We start from the raw sequence: 25,457 nt of genomic DNA on the forward strand, positions 1-25,457 counted from the left end.
AGAGGAACGTCATCGATCAGCTGCCTCCTGCATGCCCCCCACTGCAGATCGAGCCAACAACCTGGGCATGTGCCCTGACTGGGAACCAAACCAGTGACCTCTTGGTTCCTGGGTTGATGCTCAATGGCTGAGCCATACCGACTGGGTGCTGGATATATATTTAAATGTGACAGATGTCCTATTTGCATTCTATGCAAAGTTACCTCATGGTCAGAGTTCCTTAAAACAAAACAACAATAATAATAAAGACCCTAAATGCTCCAGGTGCAGAGAACCAGCATCCACTGTGCATGTGTACAGTGATATCAAAGAAAGGAAAGGCAAAGAATGTGTTTTAGCCTGAGGAGACAGTGAAAAGACAGCAAGAAATAGATGGTGAAAAAGACGTAGAAAGGAATAATAAATATCTCCTGTGGTTTTTCTTTTTTTGCAGTTCTGTTTTGAACCCAAAGTGGATGATGCTGTCGGACTGAGCCACTGACCAAAGTTTATAAAAAATTCCCATCTTCTCATTGGCTATCAGTTGAGACACGATGGAAGACTCTTACAAGGATAGGACTTCACTGGTGAAGGGTGCCAAGGACATTGCCAAAGTGGTGAAGAAACAAACAGTAAAGAAGGTGAATCAAGCAGTGGACCGGGCCCAGGATGAATACACCCAGAGGTCCTACAATCGGTTCCAGGACGAAGAAGAAGACGATGACTATTACCCACCTGGAGAAACCTACGGTGGGGAGGCCAATGACGATGAAGGCTCCAGTGAAGCTACTGAGGGTCACGATGAAGATGATGAAATCTACGAAGGGGAGTATCAGGGCATTCCCAGTACGAACCAAGGGAAAGACAGCATCGTGTCAATGGGGCAGCCCAAGGGTGATGAGTACAAGGACCGACAGGAGCTGGAGTCAGAGAGGAAAGCCGATGAGGAAGAACTAGCTCAGCAATATGAGCTGATAATCCAAGAGTGTGGTCATGGCCGTTTTCAATGGACCCTTTTCTTTGTCCTGGGCCTGGCCCTCATGGCGGACGGTGTGGAGGTGTTTGTTGTTGGCTTTGTGTTGCCCAGCGCTGAGACGGACTTGTGCATACCAAATTCCGGATCCGGGTGGCTAGGTGAGTGCTTCAGGTCAGAGGGACAAGTTTTGAAAGGGGTTTCTCTGTTGATCATAGTTAACAAATAGGATGAATACAATTCGTCTAGAGCACTGTATTTTTTCCCCCAACACTTTATTATGAAATATTTTAAACATACAAAGAAATCAAAAGAATTGTCAATGATGCCCATATATATATCCACCACTTAGATTCTATTGTTAACATTTACTATATTTTCTTTTTTAAATATATTTTTATTGATTTCCGAGAGGAAGGGAAAGGGAGAAAAAGATAGAAACATCAGTGAAGAGAATCACCCATTGGCTGCCTTCTGCACGCCCCCCACTGGGGATCGAGCCTGCAACCAGGGCATGTGCCCTTGACCGGAATCAAACCTGGGACCCTTCAGGCCACAGGCTGACGCTCTATCCACTGAGCCAAACCAGCTAGGGCTCCTATATTTTCTTTATCACCTATCTGTCCATCCATCAACCCAACTTATATTTTCATGCATTTCAAAGTAAGTTACACTATTTTAACTTATACTGTTATAAATGTAACATTGGTTTATCCTTTATCAACTTCCAAAGGTAAGCTGTTATATGAAACTTACTTGACATTTTCCTAAATACAGAGGTTAATTATACGAAATTCTGACAAATGTGATTGCAGATTCCAAATAGTTTGGTTAAAATACTTCAGGACCCTACTAATTTTTGTTTTTTCTGTAATTTATGTGTATGTTTTCATGTTCATTTTTTCAACTAGTCTTATTCATAGATTTTTCTCTACATTACTTTTTCTATCTTTTTCAAAGTTCATACCTTTGTGCCTAAACTGGAAAAACTTCATTTTTCTCAAAGGATTTAAAAATCTATTTAAAATCATATTATTATTTCAGTGATATGTGTTAAAAATAATATGACCCTCCTATAAAAAAACACCTAGCAGATTTGAATTTTATTATACAGTTGCCATGGACTCAAGGTTCATATTGTTAAAAGCTGTGGTTAATACTTTCACTTATTTCCATTGGGCAGTGAATGTAAGAAGTTAGAGAAATGTGTACACAGTGGAATATCCTCAACAACTTAAGAGTCTATTTCAAACACTTGTACATTTTGCTAAGCATGCCACAGGGAACATGCTTATGTGCGTATTAAATCTTTACGAGTTTCAGAGTCTGTGAAAGAGAGTAAGAATACCTATTATCTCTATTTCCAAGAGACTTTTTCAACTAAAGTTTGAAAAACAAAAATATGCAACTCCTTTTGTGGAAACCTTGCCACTCTATTAAGTAATGCTATAATCATGGATGCTGAGAAATTTTCTGTGTGAAAAACAATTAAAGACCGTTTCCTAACCTGCTCTGTGACAACACGAGAGGGATAGTCATGAGTGAAAGGATGTGTATCTTACTCCTTTCACGCTTGTTAATTTCTAGCATTGGCTTCTTTGAAAGAGATGGGACCATGAAAGAGGACTGTGAGGTGGAAGGTGTGAGAGGGGGGCATATTTTGCATAATTTTTGCCAGTAGTAGACACATTTGGATGTTCAACCATCAAAATGCACAACATGCTTCAAAGGAGGATCCTTAGTCATTTGTTAAATTGATATTCCAGCATATCTGTTTCAAATCTAGCACTTTATTTTTTTCCCTTTGGAGAGAAAGTAGACCCACTGTAAGCCTGGGCATCAACATAATTATCAAGATTTTGTTAAAGGAATATATCAGCAGAATGTTTTAAGAAGATAGATCCTTAGGAATACATCCACACATATATTTAATAATTGCAGGCTTAAGTTTAGAATACACAATCTTTTCATGTTATGATCCCACCTTTTATATTGGAAACATTTCAGGAAAATCTAAGCTGAGCTTGCCTTTGTGCCTTTATCTTCACGGTGCCGGATGGAAGCACAGTATGGCACATGGTTCTTATTTGACTGTCCTATAGCCTACCATCCCTGAGGCGGTCACCCCCCCAGGCGGCATTCAGAAGTGTAGATAATGCTGTGGAACAACTGGAGCGCAGACCTTTTGATTTCTCCATGCATGTTGCCAGCTTTCGGGAATTACAAATGGGTCCCCAGGAGTGTCGAGTTTCACTCAATGTTGTGAGTCCACAAAGAAGCATCTTAATGGTTTCATAGCTGTGCCTTCCAGACCTGGATTTCAGTTATTTTGCCATTATAATTTCACTTATAATTGCATACTAACCAAGTCCTTTTTCGACAGTCATTTAAATTATTTTGTCATTTTCATTTCATCGAATAATAGCTTTGTAATATAATTATCACACTAAGTCATAGCCATGGAATCAAAATGCAGGAAGGAAAGATTCATGACCCATGATTGGTGGCATTTTGAGGACATGGCTTTGCAAAATAATTTCTCATTTGTTACTAAGCATTGTGTCATTTTCCTCAGGGCCGGCCAGGAACAAAGAATAAGAACCAATTTATGCTTTCCTTATTTGGGAGATGGATCTCTTTGTGTTTGCTGGAAGATTAACTTACTAGTAAAGGTAGCTAAGGGCAGATCGTGTATGCATGTGTATGTGCGTATAGTCCGTTTGCATCTATAAGATTGTTAATTGTGCTGGGAAAAGAGGAAATATTTAATTGTCTAATGAGCTGCTCTTTGGGGGAATGAGTGCAGTCACTTTCAGATAACCCATTCTTTATTGCTAAAGTCTAGTTATTGCATACTTATTATGTGCAAATCCCAGGGTTACCACAGAGGAAAATTGGACAAAAAAAAAAAAAAAGACAAGGTTTCTGTATCTAAGGAAGTTATGGTTAAGTATGAAGAAATCACAAATCTCTGTGGATTACTAGTGTCCATAGCTGTAAAAAAAAAAAAAAAAGAAAAAAAAAGTGTCACTAAGGAAACTTCAGGCGGCGGGGGGGGGGTGGGGGGGGGGGGTGGGGGTGGGGGGGGGTGGGGGGTGGGGGGGGGTGGGGGGTGGGGGGGGGGGGGGGGGGGGGGGGGGGGTGGCCTTGCAGGAGAAGGGCCTGACTGAGGCTGTGGAGAGAAGGCGTGGATTAGAGAGCTGTCCAGGGGCAGAGGCAGTAAGGATTAGGCCGCCAGTGAGTTTGGAAAGGGGAGGAGGTGGGCGGTCAATGAAAGGAAGGCAATTCATCAATCTAGGTCATGGCAAGTAGAGGCTTTAGTTGGAGGAAAAAGATGGAAGGTTTAGTTGTAGACTTTCCACTTGGAGATCCTTGGGGACATCTGAAGAGGAATTCCCAATGGGCTACTTCCCATTTGGGCTGAAGCATCCAATGGTTGGGAGCCATCTCATTTACGATGAACCTGCCAATGGCCTTAGCCAGGGAGACGGTGGTTTCCTGCTGAGCACTAGTTAGGGACTGGTGGTGAGGAAAATCTCATTGAGGAGACTGGTCTGGCATTAAAGAAGTTACTGCTGGAAATGACATAAGATGAACACATTGATCAATGATCATGCTAGAAATTTTTTTTGTTTTGTTTTTGTTTTGCTTTTTATCCTCACCAGAGGGTGTTTTTTATTGATTTTAGAGAAAGAGGAAGGGAATGAGAGAGAGAGCGAAACATCAATGTGAAAGAGAATCATCATTTGGTTGCCTCTCTCTCATATGTGCCCCAATCAGGGATTGACCCGCAACCTAGGTATGTTTCCTGAGTGGGAATTGAACCTGAAGACTTTTGGTGTATGGGACAGTGCTCCAACCAACAGAGCCACCCGTCCAGGGCAAGGCTAGGAAGTTTTTAAAAGAAGGAGTCTGTGCACTGAGCGAAGTGACAGTATGACCTCTGACTCCGCATGCCCTCCCCTTTCCCGGTTCACATGGCAGGATTTCCTCAGACACCACACATTCTCCTGGTTGCTGTAACCTTACAGTGCTGGGCCTCACACCGAGTGCTCTGTGAGACCATATCTTAGCTCCCGTCCAAGAGCTGTTGGGGTTGGGTGGAGGGTAGGTTGAGTTCTAAGGCAGGAAGGATGCTGTAACCATTTTAGCCTCAAGCTGTGATCAGGCTCAGTCCCACCCCAGCTCTCACCTGTCAGAGCAGAATAAGCACCTCACTGTCTACTTTTCCCTTGTGTTCTTCCTTCAGAGGAGCTGGTTTCTCACTCAATGGCCTGTTTCCTCCTAAGACCCATCTAGTGAAGCAGGGAACCTAATCACTATTGGTTCAAATGCTTTCTTGCTGGGGGTTACAAAGCTTTAGTGATATTTAGAACCTAAAACATTATCATGGCCAACTGTTCTCTAAATTTTAAGACCCTAAAAGTGTACACTGCAGATTTCAGGGTCAGCAGCTCTGTACTCTGCCCAGTGCCCTGGTCCTTGACCATCTGCCTCGTTATCTCAGAGGGAGGTTTGGTCTCTGTGGTGGGTGTGCCCTGTGGCTCTGTTTAGCCTTTTGGCTGTCACAATGATCCTAATTGGAATTAGAAAGTTATTGGCTTCTAGAGAACATCCTGTCCACCAACACTAGCAAAATCTTATTTGGATTCATTATTGTCAAATTGGAGAAGACGACTCAGTAATTCATTATGTTCCTGGGCCTTGCTTCCTCCGGGCTCCCTCACTCTCCTGAGAGAAGAGAGGTTTCTGACACGACAATGGAGTTGAGCCAAGTAGCCTGAAAAGATGTCTCCATCCAAAGAGTGTGCGATTCATTTCCAACGGACAGGAGTGAACAGAACTCCCTGCCACATTCCTGAAACGTGCCAATAAGCAGCGTCCTGGGACTAGGAGCCTGTGGTAGTAAATGCCTTTCTGTACCCCGGAGGGTCACTGGGAGATTTCCCACTGTACAGCTTTGAACCTGAAGGCTGATTCTCGCTTGCTGAATCTCCATATCTACACTATGTGCTACACTCCTGGGTGAGGGTTCTGATCCACTGTTAGTACTGGCCTTGTGTGTCCTAAGTCAGTCTGGGATCCCCCTGAAGTCATGAGAACTGGGTGATATGTTGTCAGTCTGGAGGATTTGTTAATTTTGGACTTTGGTTTAAATAAGGCAATCTGAATTACTAAGCATCTGGTAACTGGATCAAGCCAAATACAAATTGTAGGTTTGAATTCCACACATCAAGATGCAGTTGCACCCTTTATGGGAAATCTAGCCCCTCAATAGTCTCAGCTAACAGGAGCTTTGCAGGCCGTCAGCTTCCTGCAGAATGCTACAGAGTCGAGAACCGTTGGATTATTTTCAGTTTGAGGAATCAGCCTCATAAATAACCTAAGTAAGTATTTCTAATTCACATATTTCCAACTGACAGTCTTACCTTAAACTTAGAAATTTCTTATTGGCCTTTAATATTGTAAGAGAGGAGTAAAAGAGGCCCTGAGATATACAGTTCTTACCTTCAATTTAATTTAACTATTTTTAATTGTACGATGGACTGACTTTAATTACCACTCTATCTTTCCAAATTTTTCATCACTGCAAACAATAACTCCCTATTTTCTTTCCCCGCAGCCCCTGGTAATTCTAATCTATTTTCTGTCACTATGAATTTGCCTATTCTAGATCATTTATATAAGTGGAATCAGATAGTCTTTTGTGCTTTTGTGTCTGGTTTATTTCACCCAGCAAAATTTATCCATGTTGTAGCATGTATGTAATTTTATATTATATGAATGTTGCCACAATACAAAAAGAAAAGAAACAATTAGAAGGAAGTGCTTCTGGAGATGGGTGGGTGCTCCTAGCTGGCTTCAGATGGAGTCAGCCTGTCTCCTGTGTTTGAGGAGATGCTGGAACTGGTGGTGTGTCCTGTGCAGTTGAAAATGTAATAACAGGGAAGGGCTCAAAGTTGCTGGATTGCTGATCGGGAATGGAGGTGAAGGTCCCTAGGAAGGTTATAAATGATATTCTGATTTTAAACAGTGGGAAGGGGGTTTTATAATGTAAGTGAGAGTGTTTTCCTTACTCACCAATATACAGTAACATGCATTACAAGGGAGCTTTTGGTATCATTTTTTGAGGAAAGGTTTTCTTTCCAAAAAGTAGATCCTTTATCAACAGCTGCAGGATGTGCATTTGGTTTTTTCCTACTGAAATGGGTATTGACTTCTTTAGGCTGGTCTTTCTCCTACACAGTGGGGGGACCACAGTCCCCGACTACATTTACAGCTACACATCCCAGAATGGACCCCGACATGCGGGGCACAGTGTGACTGTGATAGTGTCTCAATGCCGAGCTGTGCTGATAAAAGATAATCTGACTCCAGGTTTGTTTCTTCTTCCTGTCTACGTGAAAGTAAAAGGCTTTTCTGAGAGAAGCTTAGTTTTCTCAGTAGGATCTAGTTAAGTCAGAAATATTAAAAGTATTACTGTGTGAAAAGAACTAATTGAAAATGGAAAGAGGTAACTGACCTGCTCACAGGAAGAAAGACCTGCGGTTAATGCTGGCTAATTCTGTTTGAGGGAGGAGTGGATTTAAAAAGCCTTCAGGAGACTGTGGTAGTTGAGCCAGGCTTTGAACTGTGGGTGGAATTTGGACTTGCCAAGAAGAGGGTGGAGAAAGGATGTTTCTGGGAGAGAGGACAGACTGAGCCAAAGCACAAAGGCGTGAAAATCTTGAATTGAATATTGTGAGTACATTGGGGTTCAGGTCTGTTCAAGTGAAACATACATGGTGAGGAGCAGTTGCAAAGAAGGGCAGGCACCTACCTGTTCATGGAGAGCTTTAAATGAGCTTATTCTGGAGCAGGTGGGGAGCCTTTGATGTATGAGCAGAGAAGTGGTGTGGTGAGAACACTCCATTGAGAGACTGCTGTGCTCAGAATGGATTGGAGAGGAGCAAGCTGGCCAGAAGTTAAGGTTCATTTGCATTTGAATGATCTAGCCTGTGGGTGGTGAGAGCTGATGGCTGAGGGACTGGAAAGGAAAGAATTTTGGACTTTCACTGTGGATTAGCTATGGGAGCAGGGGAGAGGAAGCTATATGGCACTGAGGCTTCTTGCCCAAGTGTTGTATTGGGTGGCAGTGCCTTAAGTAGACACTGGAATTCTGGGGTTGGTCGGAAAGAGGGACGAGCGGTGCATGGGAGGAAGATGAGTTTAGTTACACCAGACTGTGAGCACAAGAACTGGATGTCTATTCACAGGCTACCCTTGGTACCTAGCACAGAGCCTGGGTGGTCAGTGCTGTACAGTGAATTTTTGTTGAGTTTGAGGTGGCAACCAGGATGCTCGGGAGAAATGGTCCAGGGGGGCATTTGGAGGTGGGTTCTGTGGCTCATGGGGAAGCCCACCCTAGCAATGGACATTGGAGAGGTCTTCGAATAGAGATGCAGAGCCCACAGGAGAGGACGGTGGGTTGAGGGGGGGAAACACAGGAAGAGAAGGGGGCTAATGCAGATCTTTAGTGACTGCTTTAAGGGATGAGTAGAGAAAAGTCATAAAATAAGTGATTGGAAAGATAGGAAAAGTCTCAGCTGCCTGGAGGCCAAGAGCAGGGGGGGTTTCAGGACAGAGGGGGTGGTCATAACTGAGGAGTGCCTCAGGGGGCATGGCCGAGAAAAGGACGTTGGCCATGGCAAGGAGGACTGCTCCAGAGAGTGGAAAGGATAAATGTCAGATTAACTGCCAAATTAAGTTTTAATGTATATTTTTAAAGGGGAGGACACAAATCAGTGTTTAAAAACAGGTTATAGGGTAGTGAGATACATTTGTCTGGGATAATACACCTAATAACTTAATTATACTATAGACTGGAGCAGCTGAAACAAATACTAACCATCTCTTCAAGGGGAAAATTGCAGATTTGTAGCCATTACTTCTGCGTCATCGTGTGCCAATAATCACATCCAGAGTATATCTGAGAGATAAATTGGCAAACCAGGAGCAGATTGGGTTAGCTGCTCCTATCTCATTTTATTTATTTTTCCAAATTGAAAACAGTGTTATTTACTGGTGCCTCTGGATTTAACAAAATAAACTTTGTTGAAATGCTTACATTTAAGCATAAAATAGCAATGATAAATAGTACAGAACTGCCCAGGGCAGGCGAGGTGAGGGGGAAAGGCAGCTCCCAGTTGGCCACTCCCTGGGGGTGAGCTGACTCAATCAGAGGGTCCTCTATGACCACACACTACAATTCTGTCCCCTAGGATTCTGCTGGATCAATAAAGAAGGCTCCTCTACGCACCCCCACCCCCACCCCACACTGGGGACACTAAATTTTGTTGTTGTTGTTAATCCTCACCAGAGGATATTTTTTCCCATTGATTTTTAGAGAAGGTGGAAGGGAGAAGGGGGGAGAGAAAGAGAGAGGGAGAGAGAGAAAAATATTGATGTGAGAGAAATACAATGATTGGTTGCCTCCTGCATGTGCCCTGACCAGGCTAGAGATGGAACCTGCAACCCAGGTACATGCCCTTGACTGGGAATTGAACCTGGGACCCTCCGGTGCACAGGCTGATGCTCTAACCACTGAGCACACCAACTAGGGTTGGGCATACTACATTTATAATGTAGGGACCCAGGCATGTGATGGTGGCTCCCGCAGACTCCTACTGTACATCGCACAGTGTGTGGGGTCCCAGGTCATGTTTTCTTGGAGTCACAACGCAATGCATTATAGTATATGTATACACCACATTTTAACAATTCATTCATCTGTCAGTGGACATTTAGGTTGTTTCCATGTCTTTGATATTGTGAATAATCCTGCAGTGAACATGGGAGTGCAGCTATCTCTTAGAGATATTGATTTTAATTCTCTGGAATATATACCCAGAAGTGGGGTTGCTGGATCATATGGTAGTTCTATTTTTAATTTTTTAAGGAACTTTCTCACAAAGTTAGAAATGGAATTCTAAGTCCATAAATAAACATATACCTAAGGTTAACTGATTTCAGCAAAGGTGCCAAGACCATCCAATGTGGAAAGAATAGTCTTTTCATAAAATGGTGCAGGGACAACTGGATAGTTGCATGCAAAGGGATGAAGTTTGACCCTTTCCTCACAAAGATTAACTCAAACTGGATCCAAGACAAATGTAAGAGGTAAAACGAATTCTGAAGAAAACAAAACCCTTATGATTTTTGATTTGACAAAGGATTCCTAGATATGACACCAAAACACAAGAAACAAAAGAAAAATATAAATTTGATTTTATCAAGATAAAAATGTTTGTGCTTCAAAGCACACCATCACAAAAGTGGAAAGACAACCATAGAATAGAAGAAAATATTTTCAAAACATATATCTGATAAGGGACTTGTATCCATCATATATACAGAACTCTAAAAAGACAAAAAAACGGAATTAAAAAATGGCCAAAGGACTTAAATAGACATTTCTTCTAATGATGGGCGGAGGTACTGTCAGATAATGATACTCTTGTCCCAGTATACCTCCCCCTGCCCCCGCCCACCAGCCCGAAATATTCCATGAATGCTTCGAAAGAAATGGCTATATATTTTAATATTGTTCTTATTTTTATAGTGTGGTGTTAGAAATACTGTAATGGACTTGAATGGTTCAGTAATTGTCATTTAGCACCCACAGTATGCTAAATGCTATGAGGAGTACATAACAGACAAGAACTTATTCTGTAGGGGTTTTGGGCGGGGAATCAGAGCCCAGGGTTTCTTCAGAGTCAGGTCGCTGATTAGCTTTGTCCAGACTCATCTGTAGAATGAGAAGATAGTACCAGAAGTTTCCCAACTTAACAGTTCCAGCTCTCTGTGATGCCGAGATTCTACGAAAGATGAATTATCTCCATGTTTCTTAAGCAGAAAGGAAGTTGGTTATTAACAAAAGGGCATTGCAGACATATCACATGGCATCCTATCAAATAATTGGATTATAGGGATATTTCTGGAGAGGTAGCTGGCTTGCATGGATTGAGCCCTGGAATGTTTCCTGGGACATGATCCTGTCTTTTCACTGTGGATGCCTGTGTCCCTCCACCTCCACCAGCCTGTAGTCCTGAGAGCAGTGTTGCTCAAACTGGTCCCAGGAAGTATTCAGATCTTTACTGCAGGACTTCTCAGAGCCTAGAATGTGCAAAAGTGACATAATCAAGATCGTATTTCCAAAGTGATTTGACTGTGAACCCCTTTGCTTCATAGAACATGTGTTCATACTTCACCAAGCAGGTATTAATACTTACTGAACTAGGAATCCAGGTCAGGGGTTGTTGGTTCGATTCCCAGTCAGGGCACATGCATGGGATGTGGGCTCAGTCCCTGGTGAAGGGTGTGCAGGAGGTGGGTGATTGGTGTTGTGCTCTCCCATGGATGTTTCTCTCTTCTCCCTTCCTCTCAATCTAAAAAACCAATAAGCTGTAAAAAAGAAATCCAACCACCTCCTTTCTGAAAGTGAGAACAATTACAAATGTTTAAAATGTCATTTAAAAATAATTCATTTCAGAGAGGAAGGGAGAGGGAGAGAGAGATAGAAACATCAATGGTGAGAGAGAATCATTGGGTGGCTGCCTCCTGCACACCCCCTATGGATGATTGAGCCTGCAATCCAGGCATAGGACCTGAATGGGAAATGAACCATGAGCTCCTGGTTCATAGGTTGAAGATCAACCACTGAGACACACTGGTCTGGCAGAACAATAAATTTTTAAGGTATCATGTTTTCTTTAAATATTCGAATCTTTTTTAGAATTATTAAGAGTTATTTTATTGGCTTCTAATACTTTTCAGGAACTCATAGATTGTTAGAGAATTACCCTATTCCCTTTCTAGATACTCTCAAGACCATTTCCATGCAATAGTCATGTACATTAGGGACTGTTGTTCCTATCCGAAAGAAATTTATAATCTGCACGTAGAATAAGAACTATATGGTGGAAAACACTTGCCAAAGGGAAAGCCAGCGGATTTGAGTGATGTGACACATCTAATTTGAGCATCACCTCTAGTTTATGTGCCTCCTGTTTGAGTTCTCCCAGCTGAAGACATACCACAGGTTAAATCAGGTGACTTACCCAGTTTGTTTTATTTTCCTTTTTAATGCCAAGTCATTTTCCACTTGACACTAAGTTCCATATATTTTCATTAAGAATGTCATGCAAATGAGTTACTGTTTTGGCATTCTGCTTGTGATTTTTTGTTCTTTCTTGGGATGCACTGTTGCTGGGGATGGAACTCACAGCCGTATTATTGGGGATATATATAGTTTAAGACTTGCAAGAAGTTGTAAAAATAGTACAAAAAGTTCCTATTTACCCTTCCCTCAGCTTCCCCCAATAATAATATTTTTCAAAACCTTAGTGTATTGTCAAATCAGGAAATTGACGTTGGTATAATACTGTTAATTCAAATACAGACCGTATTTAAATTTCATCGGTTTGTTTGTTTGTTTTTTGCATTCACTCTTTTAGAGGGTGGGTGTAGTTCCAAGAAATTTTATCACATATATCAATTTGTATCACCTCACCACAGTTATGGCCCAGAATCACTGTTCCATCACCATAAAGAAACTCCCACATGCTTCCTAACCCCAACCCTAACCCCTGGCAACCACAGACCTGTTCTCTATCTCCTTCATTTTGCCATTTTGAGAATTTTATAGAAATGGAATCATATAGTATGTAGCCTTTTGCTGTTGGCTTCCCCTCACTCCCCATTCAGCATAATGCCCTTGACATCCATCAGTGATTGTGTGTATTAATCATTTGTTCCTATTTATTGCTGAGCAGTATCCATTGAGCGTGGGGTTTTTGTTTGTTTGTTTGTTTGTTTGTTGTTGTTGTTAGGTTAAGATCAAAGTAAAAAAACCAAGCCAGTAGCTGGGAGTAAATAAGGTGAGGCCAAGGAGTGGGGGGAAGTGGGAAGGAGAGAGGCAGCAGGACAGACTGAGGTAGAAAGCGAGGACAGAATCAAGATCCAGAGTGAGAGGCACAAGGCCTTGCTGCCTAGCCCAGCCCAGGAAAGTGATAGCTGCACCTGAGACGCGTCAGGCTTAAACTCACATCTAGAATTGGGTGTGGCCAGAAAAAAAGAGTAGTGTGTGTATGTGTTGGTGGGGAGTTGGTGGGTGGGGTGGGCGACATAAATACCTAATGTCTCCTCCACCTGTCCCTGACTAACCCTAGGGCCTCAAACCCGCTATTCCCCAAGTCCACTGATACTGTTTCAGCCCTGTGGTATCTTGTGTTAATATCATGCCCAGAATAGAAATGAAGGTACAGCGTAAGGGTTCAATACTCTCATGGGTAACAGTTTTAGGCATTTTTTTTCAAAGTAAAGGAAATTCCTATCAGTTGACTTAGCACATCATGACACAGCAGCATCCCACATCCTGCACTGTGGGCTCTGAGGTGATTTGGCTCCAATTCCAAAGCTTTTTAAAGGCAGGGGAGAGGAAAGAAATAGAAACCGGGCTTCTTGATCCCAAGTTTATAGTTAGAATCAACAACCCTACGTGAGCTGTTCAGTATCTTTGCTTAGCCCAGGTTCAGCTGTAAAATGGTAGAAGAAATGGGACTCGCAACAAATTAAAATAAAAGGCACCTTCGTCGAAGTCACCCTTGGATATTATCGTCAATAAATCCTGCAAATATCTATGAGCTGGGGTCAAGCTAATGGACAGCGGTGCCAATGCATGCTGCCTCAGCAAATGTTTCATTGAGTTACTTTCCCCACACCTTCAGGTTTGGGACTGTAGCAGTGTGTGGGCCTGCGTGTGTGCTCCTTCGACAAAACGACAGAAGTTATTTGGATGGCATTGATTTACAACAGAGCCCTTGCTTTGGCACCCACAAACCTCCGTCTCTTCTGCACCACAGGCCCAAATGTTCTTCAGCAGAGCTCTTCTCCCATTTCAGTAGAATCCAGTGTTCAAGGTCAAGTTTGCCAGTGTAAAGCGTTCTTCTAAGATGGGATGCTTGGGCCTGGGGTTCCATGAAACAGAAGGTCTCCTCTCTACTTGACATACACCATGCAGAATTAGAACACTGAAAGAGAACACTTTATCAAGAATATGGTTATCTAACCACTATGCTGTACACCTAAAACTAATACAAAATAGTATTGAAAATTAAAATTTTTAAAAAGAATACTGAAAGGAAGTCCCCACTCTTAGTATAAGAAAATTCTGCGTAATTATATAGTGACCCTTTTCTGCAGAATTAAGGCATTTTCACATTTGATCATGGTACTGAATTACATTCTAATAAGCGTGCATTGTAAAGTCCAGAGAGCAAAGGTTCCCATTCAGATTTTCTTATAAAACATAAAACAATCTATCTTTTCTGAATATATGTGGGCTCCAGGAGTTTTAGTAGCTCCTCAGTGATGTTCCAGTGGCCAATTTAACCCTGAAAAGAAACCCCCTGCTCTGCTCCTTTGCTGTGCTCTGACTCTGCCCTATGGACACCATCGCTTAATTAATTCTTCTGGTGTGACATTAATCTCGAGAAACTAATTTGGTACTAACATAGCTGTCGTAAGTAAGCCTCCCTCTATTTTTCACCATTAATTAATGAACTGTTATTTAAAGTATTGCTGACTTAACTGGGTTCTTGTGTCAGGCAGTTCTCCTAACTCATCATAACAGAAAAACATAACAAAATAAGAGCATAAAATACATTTTACTGAACGAAGTAGATGAAGAATGAACAATTCAAGGGGGTCCCATCAACCCCCTTGGGGGAGAATTCTGAATGTATGTTAAGAATGAATTAATCCAGGAACAGTGGGTAGTTAGTTGGTGAAATTCAGCTAGTGATTCCATTTAGAAGCATGCTGGTCCCCAGAATCACTGTGGCAATATGATGACTGTCAATCCAATTTGCTGGTGTGACAAGATTAGCTCAGATCTCTGTGACTAGCATCTAAACTTGACATAACATTCAGAGGAAACTTCTTATTTGTGGCTGGAAACTGTGGCAGGGTGGTGAAAAACTAGGAATTAGGGGTATTACAGAGGCTTAAGTCGATGTATTTTTATCTCAGGCTTGTCAGTTAGAATTTTGTTCCTGAAGCTGAGAGACCTACTGGATCAAAGAAGATAGAACAAAAGTGGTAAGTCCCTCAGTAGCACCAGGGGAATCCATCAACTACATCAAACCATTACCCGATTAGCAAAGGTTTGGGTAAATCCTGTGTCAACTGCAGGTTGGTGATAATAATTAATGTTTTAAGCTAGTTTCTTTACGTGGAACCAATTAACGAAGCTGCCAGGCACTGCTGATGCTGCTTGGAAACCAGTCCCAGCAACAGTAGCACATGAATTTGGCTATGAAACCGTGCTGGTGGAAGAGCGGTATTGATTTGTGGAGAAATATTGTGGTTTGTAGGAAAGAAGTAGTTTTCCAAAAGGTCAGAGATGCTTCTGTAGGGCTGGATGGCGGCTGTTAGAATCTCACAGTTCTCAAGAGAAGCTGGCGGGAGGGGGATGGGGGGAGTGGGGAGGTGTGGGGACAGGAGATGTACATGAGAAAACACATGGAAGAGAAAAACGATCCAAATGAAGAGATAATTTCCCACTCCAACCACATTAACCTCATTTTGAAGTCTCTGAAGTTTCCCATTTTGTTCTACTCAGATTCAGAGTTCTTCCTTACTGGCAAAATGAGGGGGAGTCTTTGGCTCCTCCTAGAGGCTAGAGTTTGCCAATAACAGTTAATGAACCTAAACAAATTGTCATCTCTTATCACTCTTTGTTATAAAACAAAAGGAAATTTGACCATGACTAGATTTTATTCACATGGCCCAGGGATAACGTGCATAATTCAATAAAAGAGATAATTTACTCTTTAAAGTAGAAGAATATATATACAGTATATTATATAGTTTTAATAAGAAAAATTGACAATAAAATTGTGAATGTTTACACATTAGTGACAATTATTGAATTGCAGAAAACAAATTTGGTCTAAGAAGGGTTAAATAGTGCTAAGTTTTCCCTGTATTCCAGATAATTTCCTATGTGAGACTTGAGTTGCTGATGGGATTCTCTTAACCCTAATCCTGAGTGTGCTTAACTTTAGGAAAGTTACCTGTATTTGTCTTTTAAATTACTAAACAATTTAGACAGATCTAGAAACCTACATACAACTCATTAATTCTAAAAGCTGAAATAGGAACTTTTGAAATGAAAACTAACCATACAACCTGGAAGTTTAATGAGTCAGATTCTCTTTGGGAGAGAGACACAGGGTTGAAATCCTATATAATAAAAGCCTAACATGCTAAGTGTTCATTCTACTGGTTGACCAGTTGCTATCATGCACACTGACCACCAGGGGGCAGACGCTCTGACTGGTAGGTTAGCTTGCTGCTAGGGTCCAGCCAATGGGGACTGGGCGAGATGGGCCGGACATGCCCTAGAGCCTTCCCGTGGTTCCTCCCAGGCCCCGATTATGTACCCATGGGGTCCCTCTGCCTGGCCTGCGGGGATCGGGCTGAAGCCAGCTCTCCAACATCCCCCAAGGGGTCCTGGATTGTGAGAGGGCACAGGCCAGGTTGAGGGACCCCACCTGTGCACGAATCCATGCACCGGGCTTCTATCTGTAATAAAGGCAATAGTCAACCCTGTGAGATTTGTCCCACGGCATCCCTGCACCTCTGTCAGCATCTCTCCATCGGGATGGGGCAAGTCGCAGGTGGGAGGTGGTCGCACGGTGGTGTGAATGAGAACTGAATGTGGCACAAAGCCCTCTGATCCCTCCATGAGACACTGCTCTGCTTGTCTGCACACATAGCTGTGAGGCTCCAGCCTGGCCCCAAGGAGCAGTTTGTTACTTGTGCCAACCCTGTAGGCATCTGCTCTCTTTCCCCCAACCCCCTCCCGCCAGCGGTGAGTCAAAGTTCAATACATCTAGTGTAATTTGTGCTGTGAGATTTAAATGATCACTGATTTACCCCCTTGTGGAGACCCAAGATGGGAAAATGGGAAGTTCCTGGAGGATCTCAGCTCAGGGGAGGGCAGTTGTGCAGAGAAAACCATGATGGTGAATCTGCTCCCCAGTTTTCAAGAAGAGCTGCGATTCTGCTTCGTCTGCCTCCAAGCTTTATTAATCAGCCACAGTGCGGTTGGCATGCTCCAGAGCACACGGAATTTACGTCCTCATGCTCTTCCCTCTAGGAGCTAATGAATACATTTCATTGGGGAGAATGTGCTCTCTCTACATATTTCTTCTCCTTGCAGTCATGATCAAGTCTCCGATCTTAAAACCAATCACCCACTACCACCTCTACCCATAAAACAACCGCTTCTTCAATCCTGGCCCCATTTACTTAATTCCTCTCCTTCCACTATGTTTAAAACCTACCAGTTAAACCAAAACAGTACAAAACAGAAAAAGACTTGACAGTGGTCCCCCACTCACTGTTTAGTTTATGACTGGAATAAAGGTTGGGGGGGCGGGCTTAGTAGATTTGCCTATTATGGGGTTTTTTTGAAATGATATTCAGTAGTAAAAGAAGTATTAACAAACTATGTTGATCTTCCTTAAAACTGAAAATGAAGAAATATATGTGATTCTTAATATTGCATTTCTTATAGTCTGGGTATCCCAATGAATAAAATGTTTTAAAAAATGTCTTAAGGAATATGTTTTTCCAGACAAGTCTTATTGTGTAGCATATGTCTTATTGTGTTACTCAAGAACTTAGCGATTTTAAACAATACCCATTTCATAATATCTCACATTTTGTGGGTTGGAAATTGGACAGGGTTTGGCTGGGTGACCCTCCTTTATGGTGCCATCGGAGGCCACTCAGTGGTGTCTAGCCCAGTGGTCAGCAAACTCATTAGTCAACAGAGCCAAATAGCAAACAGTACAACAATTGAAATTGCTTTTGAGAGCCAAATTTTTAAAACTTAAACTATATAGGTAGGTACATTGTTATTAACTGAATTAGGGTACTCCTAAGGCTTAGGAAGAGCCACACTCAAGGGGCCAAAGAGCTGCATGTGGCTCGCGAGCCGCAGTTTGCCGACCACTGGTCTAGCTGGTAGATAGGCTGTTCTGGAAGGTAGGAGATGGCTGACACTTTGGCAGGGATTGTGGAAAGGCTGGGCTCGGCTGGGCATATTGAGGATGTAGCCTACCTGTGACCCCTCCCACATGGCATTCTCAGCTTCTCAGCGTAGTCAAAGTTCCTAGGTGGTGGCTTAAGGAAGGACCTAAGAACAAGTGTTCTATTGGGCAAGATGAAGCTGCATGGCCTTTTATGGTCCAGTCTTGGAAGTCACCTAGCATCTCTTCTGTCAGATTCTATTGGTCAAGCAGCTACCCAGAAAGAAGGAGAGGAAACATAGATTCCACTTCTGGATGGGTGGGAGGAGTGTCATGTAGAATACTCACCATTCATGCACGCAGGAGACATTTCTAATTTCTTACTCATTTTATGAGCTATGGTTTAGGAAATTTCTTTCCTTAGACTTTTTCCAGAATGCAGTATTTCCAAAATATTGTGTCCACCATTTAGTGTTTTATACTAGTGTCTCTCAGTCTTCTAGGTTTTAAAGTCCAATTTTTTTTTTTAAAAAAAAAAATGAGGATTGACAGAGGGAAGCCAACTTTTTATTTTACTAAGGAGCTTCATTTAAAAATAATAATTTCAATGACCCACACTATTCTTTATATCACCATCATTTCATAAAACAAAAGGCATGTTCACATCAAGAAATAGGAAGGACATATCCTTAGAATAAAGGACCTACCTTCAAGTTGAATAAGCTTATTTTTATGAAAAAGGTATATTATTTTCCTTGTGGTTTTTTTTTCTTCATTTCACTATACACTGGTGGAAACTTTTTTATGGAGCCTCTTCTGAAGATGTACATTTGGGAATTACTCTTCTAGGCCAAAGGTCTGAAGTATGCCGCTTATTGGACTTTTGGGGGACACTCAAGATTTTGTGGTAAAAATTTCAGATTTCTATTAGTTGCATAGTTATATGTGAGGACTAAGGTTTGAGTTGAACCTACTATGTCAATTCAAATTAAATTAGCTAGGTTTTACTCATTATTTAAAATATTCCTATAATATAGCCTATTATTCTATTACACAGAACAGTGGTCAGCAAACCACGGCTTGCGAGCCACATGCGGCTCTTTGGCCCCTTGAGTGTGGCTCTTCCATAAAATACCACGTGCGGGCGCATATGTACAGTGCAGTTGAAACTTCGTGGCCCATGCGCAGAAGTCGGTTTTCGGCTGGGCGAGTCTATTTTGAAGAAGTGGTGTTAGAAGAAGTGGGGGTACGTTCGCTGAGGTCGACCCCTCAGACTGAGGACGTTTTTAGCAAAGGCCAGCTTAGGAGTACCCTAATTAAGTTAATAACAATGTACCTACCTATATAGTTTAAGTTTAAAAAATTTGGCTCTCAAAAGAAATTTCAGTCATTGTACTGTTGATATTTGGCTCTGTTGACTAATGAGTTTGCCAGCCTCTGACATAGAATAATGTAGTCTCATGGAATTTCCTAGTAAGATGTCATAAAACATAGTTTCTATAGGGGTCAAATTACCAATTGGTTGTAGATATAAGACTGACAAATAATACAAGTCAGAATGTGGGTGAGAATCTGTAGAAGGTACCCACGAAAACTAGAGCAGTTTAGGGTGTTGTCACAAAGAATGTGAAAGTGAAATTCAAGTGGATGAAAGGTTAGAGAAAGATGCTTCTGGAAAGGTTATCTGGATAAGGGTTCAAAGATAAGAATGGCTGTAGCATGTTTAAGGAACGTCCAGAGATCTTTGGGTGGGTTGAATTTTAACATGCTTTGCTTTGGGAGTTTGGAGGAGAAAGCAAAATGGATTCAACATTCTCGGTTTTGTTTTTGAGCTGTAATATAATAATTGATTAGAATTCCTACTTGTTTCTTACTCTCAAAGCGATTCCTTTTCCTTCCTAATCTGAGAAGCAGATGGCTAACTGCTCATGCTAGACACAAACCAATTATAATCATAATAAAAGTAATCAGCCACTAAATAACAGCTTCAGTACTGTGGGTCAGCGCCTGATATTGGGCGACCGCTGTCCTCTGACAGTTTAGGGCTGAGGAGCCCTGGTGTGATGTTTCGTCACTAATGACAACATAGATCTCGGGTCAGGAAGTGCTGCCCTGAATTCACCTCAGCTTCCCGGGCAGCGGTGGACTAGGACCAACGTCCATTAGCCCAAGGCTGATCTCCGTCTCTACTCACTCATGCTCTGGGCTGGCAGCTTGGGTGTCTGCCTACTTAGGGAGACAAAGGGTCTGTTGGAGCAGCAGAAATGGGCGGCCCGTTTTCCCTTTAACATTTACTGGAACCTGTTACAATCGAATCTGCTTTTTATTGTTTTATTTGCCACCTAAACTTTAAAAATACAGCAGCAACAACAAAAAAACATATACATAGTTTTCCAAGAAAGGCGTTTTGGAGGACATGTGTCATCACCTTCCAGTCAGTGCTGATCAAGCTCGCTGTAATCTTCGCGTCCCCTTGCAGACCTGTTTGCCTGCCACACCGTCACATCCCCTGTGTCTGGAAATGGCCCGAGTTAAGCTGTAGGAGTCCTTCCTCTCCAGACCTGTCTGTTGCATAAAATATCGAAAGATATAATGTGGACATTGTCCAGAGATTGCTTTCTTACTCTGTTCCTCTCAAATACCACTTCCATTTAGATGTGTATGCTTTATTTGTTCACTGTGCTGATAGAAAAGAAAGTTCTCTGAAAAATAAACCGCCGTGCATTACTCACAGGTGCACTTAAGCTTAAGGAGATTAGTACATTTCTCATAAGCCTATTTTTCCTTCTTTTCTGGAAGCAAGACACATGGTCACACTGGGCTTCCGAAATAGCTCGCTCCTCCGTCCGCAGCCGCCTTCGCTGTGCTCTCTTGGGTCTGTGGCTGTGGTTTCAGGGCAGCGGTGCTCACGTCAATAGCTGATGTTTTCCTGTGTTCTCTGCTTACCGTGTTTGTCCCGGTGTCTCTTGCCGCCCGCAACCTTATGCCCCTTTGCGCCTGTGAATGGCAGTTGTACTTGGCCACACGCCCTGCCTCCATGTCCTCACAGACACTCTGCTTTAGTCTCCTTCTCTGCCTGTCATGGCTACTGTGCTGAGATGGCCCCTTCAGCCGCCACTGGTAACCTCTTCCCAGACAAGCCAAAGGCCTTTTCTCAGTTTCTGTGTCTGGGCCCTGCCGGGCAGCCTTTCCAGTCTTTCCAGTTCTCCCCTCTATCCAGGCCTTCTTCTCATCTCCTTCCCACACTTTCTTATCTCTGACTTATCTCAAGTCAGTTAGAATGGGGAAGTAATATTGCTCTTTAACTAGATACTGAACTAGGCTGTAAGCCCCCGAACTTGCCCACCTATCTTCCTTCTCAGTGTAATCAATTTTACATCTGTTAGCTTGTTAGTTAAGGACTTTCTCTTACTGATCCAGCTTAATTGTACTTCTCCACACACCTAGCCCAGCCACTCTTCTCAGGCCCCTACTCTCCTGACCTTCCCAACCTCACGCTCTCGCAGTCCATACCCCCCTGCCTGGACGGTGTGTGTCTGAGAGTAAGCGAACAGTACCATTCTGCCCATTCTCCTCTTCATATTCTCCTTGTGTGTTTAAGGCTCAGCTCAAGCCTTGCTTCCTTTATGAAGTGTTTCCTGACAATCAGCTATATTGATCATTGCCTTATTGATTTGCATGCATCGCCAGTCCTGCCCCATCCTGCCCCGTTCACATGTGGCATAGTGAGGGTTCCTGATGTGAACATCTTCCTCCCTTGTGAAGGCATGGGCCCTGGCAGCCTGCCCTCCTCTTGTGCCCTCTATTTTATCACAACCTGCCCCAAGCCTACATTCTCAGTGTCAACTTCCACACTTCCTTGCCTCGTCCCTCAGTTTACAGGAACTGTGGATTGGCCATGGAAACACTTCCAGCCTGGTGCCTCTTCCAAGGCTGTCAGCAGTCCTTCCTTGGGCGGCCGCGTTACCTTCTCGGTGACAGTCCTCCAGGTGGTCTTCTTCCCAGGGCCAGGACTAGGATGAGGAGAGCAAGGTGCCTGAGCACAGCATCGAAGGAAGCGCTCACTCACAGAGTCAAGCAAGTGCGGGGTTGGCACCTGAGAGAGAGTGCTTCCTTAGATTTGGCCTAAGCTTGGTCCCAGCCCTGCCTCCCTCTGTCGTCCCCCTGCTGGTTTTCCTCCATCTGGTTACTGAGATGATCTTTTCAGGTACGAACAATGTCCAGCCCGATTGTTAGTTTCCCAGAGGATAAAATTCAAGTCTTTGGGTTGACTTCCATGTATCTTCTAGCCTCATCTCTTGTCACTCTCACTGCCCCCACCAACGAACTCTACATTCCACCCACCCTGGCTGACCAAGAGTCCCTTTAGTATGCTGTGCCCCTGACCTCCCTCCAAACCTTTAAACTTGATTTTCTTCCCTCCTTTCGAACTCTCCCCTTTTTGGTGAATTCTTATTCATTATTCAAAACTCAGCATGGCCCCGTGTTACCTTCTATGTGAGGCTTTCCAGAATTCTCTGGGACAAATTAAATCATTCCTACCCCCCACCCCCACCCCTAAGCATAATGTACTCACTTAATTATAGCATATGTTTCATTTAGTGGTAAGTAATTTTTTGTATATTTTTGATTCCCCAGGAAACCAAAGGGTTAAAGTCCCAGGTTCATATTAGAATCGTTTGGAAGTTTTTTCTAAGTACTGCTGCAAAGTTCTACCCCAGAGCCGATTGTCTGGTGTGGCCTGGGCATCTTTGTTTTTTTTCTTAAAGCTTTTGGGTGATCCTAAAGTGCAGCCACTGACTAAAACCACAGCAGTGGGCTGTGAGCTGCTTGAGAGGGAGGGCCATGTCCCTCTCATGTCTGTGGACTTCTCTCCTCACTGCTCCATGTTCTCCCTCCTCCTCCCCTCTCCTCGGACCCTGCAAGAGGCCTGGCTTACAGCAGGAAGTCATGGAGAGCTGTGGAATTAGTGACCACTCACTTCATTGGTTGGCTCGGTGATTGGGGTTATTGAAAAGGGGGTTCAGTCAGCATGGGCTTTGGGGTGAGGGAGTCTGCAGAGACAGGGGTCCCGCCGGTGTGGAACTGATATGTGATATCCAGGCGCACCACCAAGTGACTTGCTCTAATGCTCTTGACTCCTAAGACTTGCCTTTCCTCATTGCTTTGAACACCAAGTGAGCTGTAATTGCCCTTTTTTGGTTCTGCAGAGCCATACATACAAAACATACCTTAATATCTCCTCCCCTATCCACTGGACGTGCAGTTTGCTAGCCATTGGAGGAAAAATTAGAGACCACGTTGCACTTCCTTATTAGGACTCCCCTTCTGCAGTTGGCTCACTGGACTCAGGGAAGGTGTCCCTGGACCTTTACAGGCTGTGTAACACCCCGGGGGACTTCGGTAACAAGTAATAATATTACTCGATATGGCATTACCTGCCTATATAAGCAGCTCCCTCAGTCGGCCTACTAGACCAACAAACTTAAATGTCAGACTTTCCAAATGTAACCGCCAGAGAGGTGCTATGGACTGCATCTGATATTTACAGTTCTTTCCAGCAAAGGTGAGCTGACTTTTGTTGCAAGTGTTCTCCATTGCAAATTAGAAAGGGCTTTTTTTTTTTCATTTGTACATATGCCTTTGATATTATTACTTTCTTTACTTTTATTTGATTTTTGTGAAAGTCCATAAATGTATTAGAACACATAATGGCCCTTAGCTGTGGCTGCTAAAAATAATAATTGAAAAAAGTGAGGGCTTAGTGTTTGGAGAAGCCTAAATAGTTTAAATAGTTTCAAGCCTGGCTGGGCATGTCTCTGGTTGAATGTCGATCTATGAACCAGGAGGTCACGGTTCGATTCTAGTCAGGGCACATGCTGGGGTTGCAGGCTTGATCCCCAGTAGGGGGCATGCAGGAGGTAGCCAATCAATGATTCCCTCTCATCACTGATGTTTCTATCTCTCTCTCCCTCTCCCTTCCTCTCTGAAATCAATAAAAATATCTCTTTAAAAATTTTGTTGTTTTAACCTAAAAAAAATTCTCTTATAAAAGGTTTGTGTGATCATCACAATGAAGATCATCATTGAACTCACAATACCACCACAGAATGTTTTTCATCGAAAATCACTTTGTAAATAAATGATGCCATGAATTATAGAATAATGCATTAGCCATAGGTAACTGCAATACTTAAGGCAATTTTTTAAAAAATGTATTGGCTAATACCAATGGACATGGACAACAGGGGGATGGGAGCATGAGTTTGTGTGTGGGGGGGAGGTTGGGGGTTAATGGGGGGGGTGAGGACACATTTGTAATACCTTAACTAATAAAAAAAAAATGTACTGGCTAAATTACTCTGAGAAAAACACTGTAGACCATTACTTAAAATTGTTCTGTTTAGTTTGCAGGTGGTTTAAAATGATGCTGGGGGGAAAGATGTGGCCCCTGAGGGATTGTCAGGAAGAATCAAAAGCGGCTTTAGCAAAGAGACAGATATGGAAATGTGATATTTGTCAGGGGAAATGAGGCTAGATTAAATAAAATGGAATCGGCCCCATGATAGGAAATGCCTTCATGGGAAATCATGCTTGAGGCCTCCTTTGTCTTCTGAAAGACCAAGAGCTGAGCGGGCCAACAATGGCCCGAAGCCCAGCTGTGGTGGGGAGTGGAGTGAGCCTCAGGTCCTGTTTGTTTCTCAGGTCAGGTTCAACCTCCTGAAAGCCCAGCTGAATTAAAATCTCCCTAGACTCCTCAAAGGCTCCCGGAATCACAGCCTGGCCTCTCTCAACATGGAGGGCTGCCCCCAGTCCTGAGGAAGACAGGTGCCAGGAGGGCCCGAAGTTCCTGCTTGCCCTTTAGAAATCTCCCTCCTGTGAAGGGAGATCTTGCTTGTTCTGTGTCTTCGGAATTCCAATATTCCATGGCCTGCATCTTCTCCTCTCAAACATGTATTAGACGAATACAAACTTTAAGTAAAAAAAAAAAGTATTGGCGAGGTTATGTGTTTCAGTGGAAAGCACAGCAGCCTAAAAGTGCTTTCAGATTCTAGGAGGCCGGCAAGGGTGCACCCAGATGGGGTGGGGATCTTGTTCCAATGCACAGTCTGTGTCTGCAGGTCCCAGGGGAGCCCTACCGGCTGCCTTCCTAGCGAGTTCCCCCAGGGAGCCTGTGCTGTTGGTCCAGGGCTTATAGTCCGAGGAGCAAGGATCTAGACCTCATTTCAAATACTGACTTCTCACGGCCTCCGTTTCCTGCCTGTAAAATAAGGGACTTTGAACTAAAATACCCTTTAATTCTGACCAACACCAGCAGCAGCAGGAGTAGAGAGCTGACAAGGCTGGCCCATGTCAAGAGCAGATCTCTGCTCTGAGTTTTCAAGGACTCCCCATTCAGCACCGTGAGAGCAAAGCGGAAATGG

General features: G+C 43.1%; 1 protein-coding gene across 1 annotated transcript in view; it reads left to right on the forward strand.

Annotated features, from left to right (window-relative positions):
* SV2C (synaptic vesicle glycoprotein 2C) overlaps positions 1 to 25,457 on the forward strand; it is a 146,873-nt gene that overhangs the window by 37,441 nt on the left and 83,975 nt on the right. Inside the window, exon 2 of the mRNA XM_036310440.1 lies at positions 434 to 1,113. Coding sequence (XP_036166333.1) covers positions 534 to 1,113 — 580 coding nt within the window. The 5' untranslated portion in view covers positions 434 to 533. The remainder of the gene's footprint in view (positions 1 to 433; positions 1,114 to 25,457) is intronic.

The sequence above is a fragment of the Myotis myotis genome, unplaced genomic scaffold (assembly GCF_014108235.1).
Source record: "Myotis myotis isolate mMyoMyo1 unplaced genomic scaffold, mMyoMyo1.p scaffold_m19_p_5, whole genome shotgun sequence".
Classification (NCBI taxonomy): Eukaryota; Metazoa; Chordata; class Mammalia; order Chiroptera; family Vespertilionidae; genus Myotis; species Myotis myotis.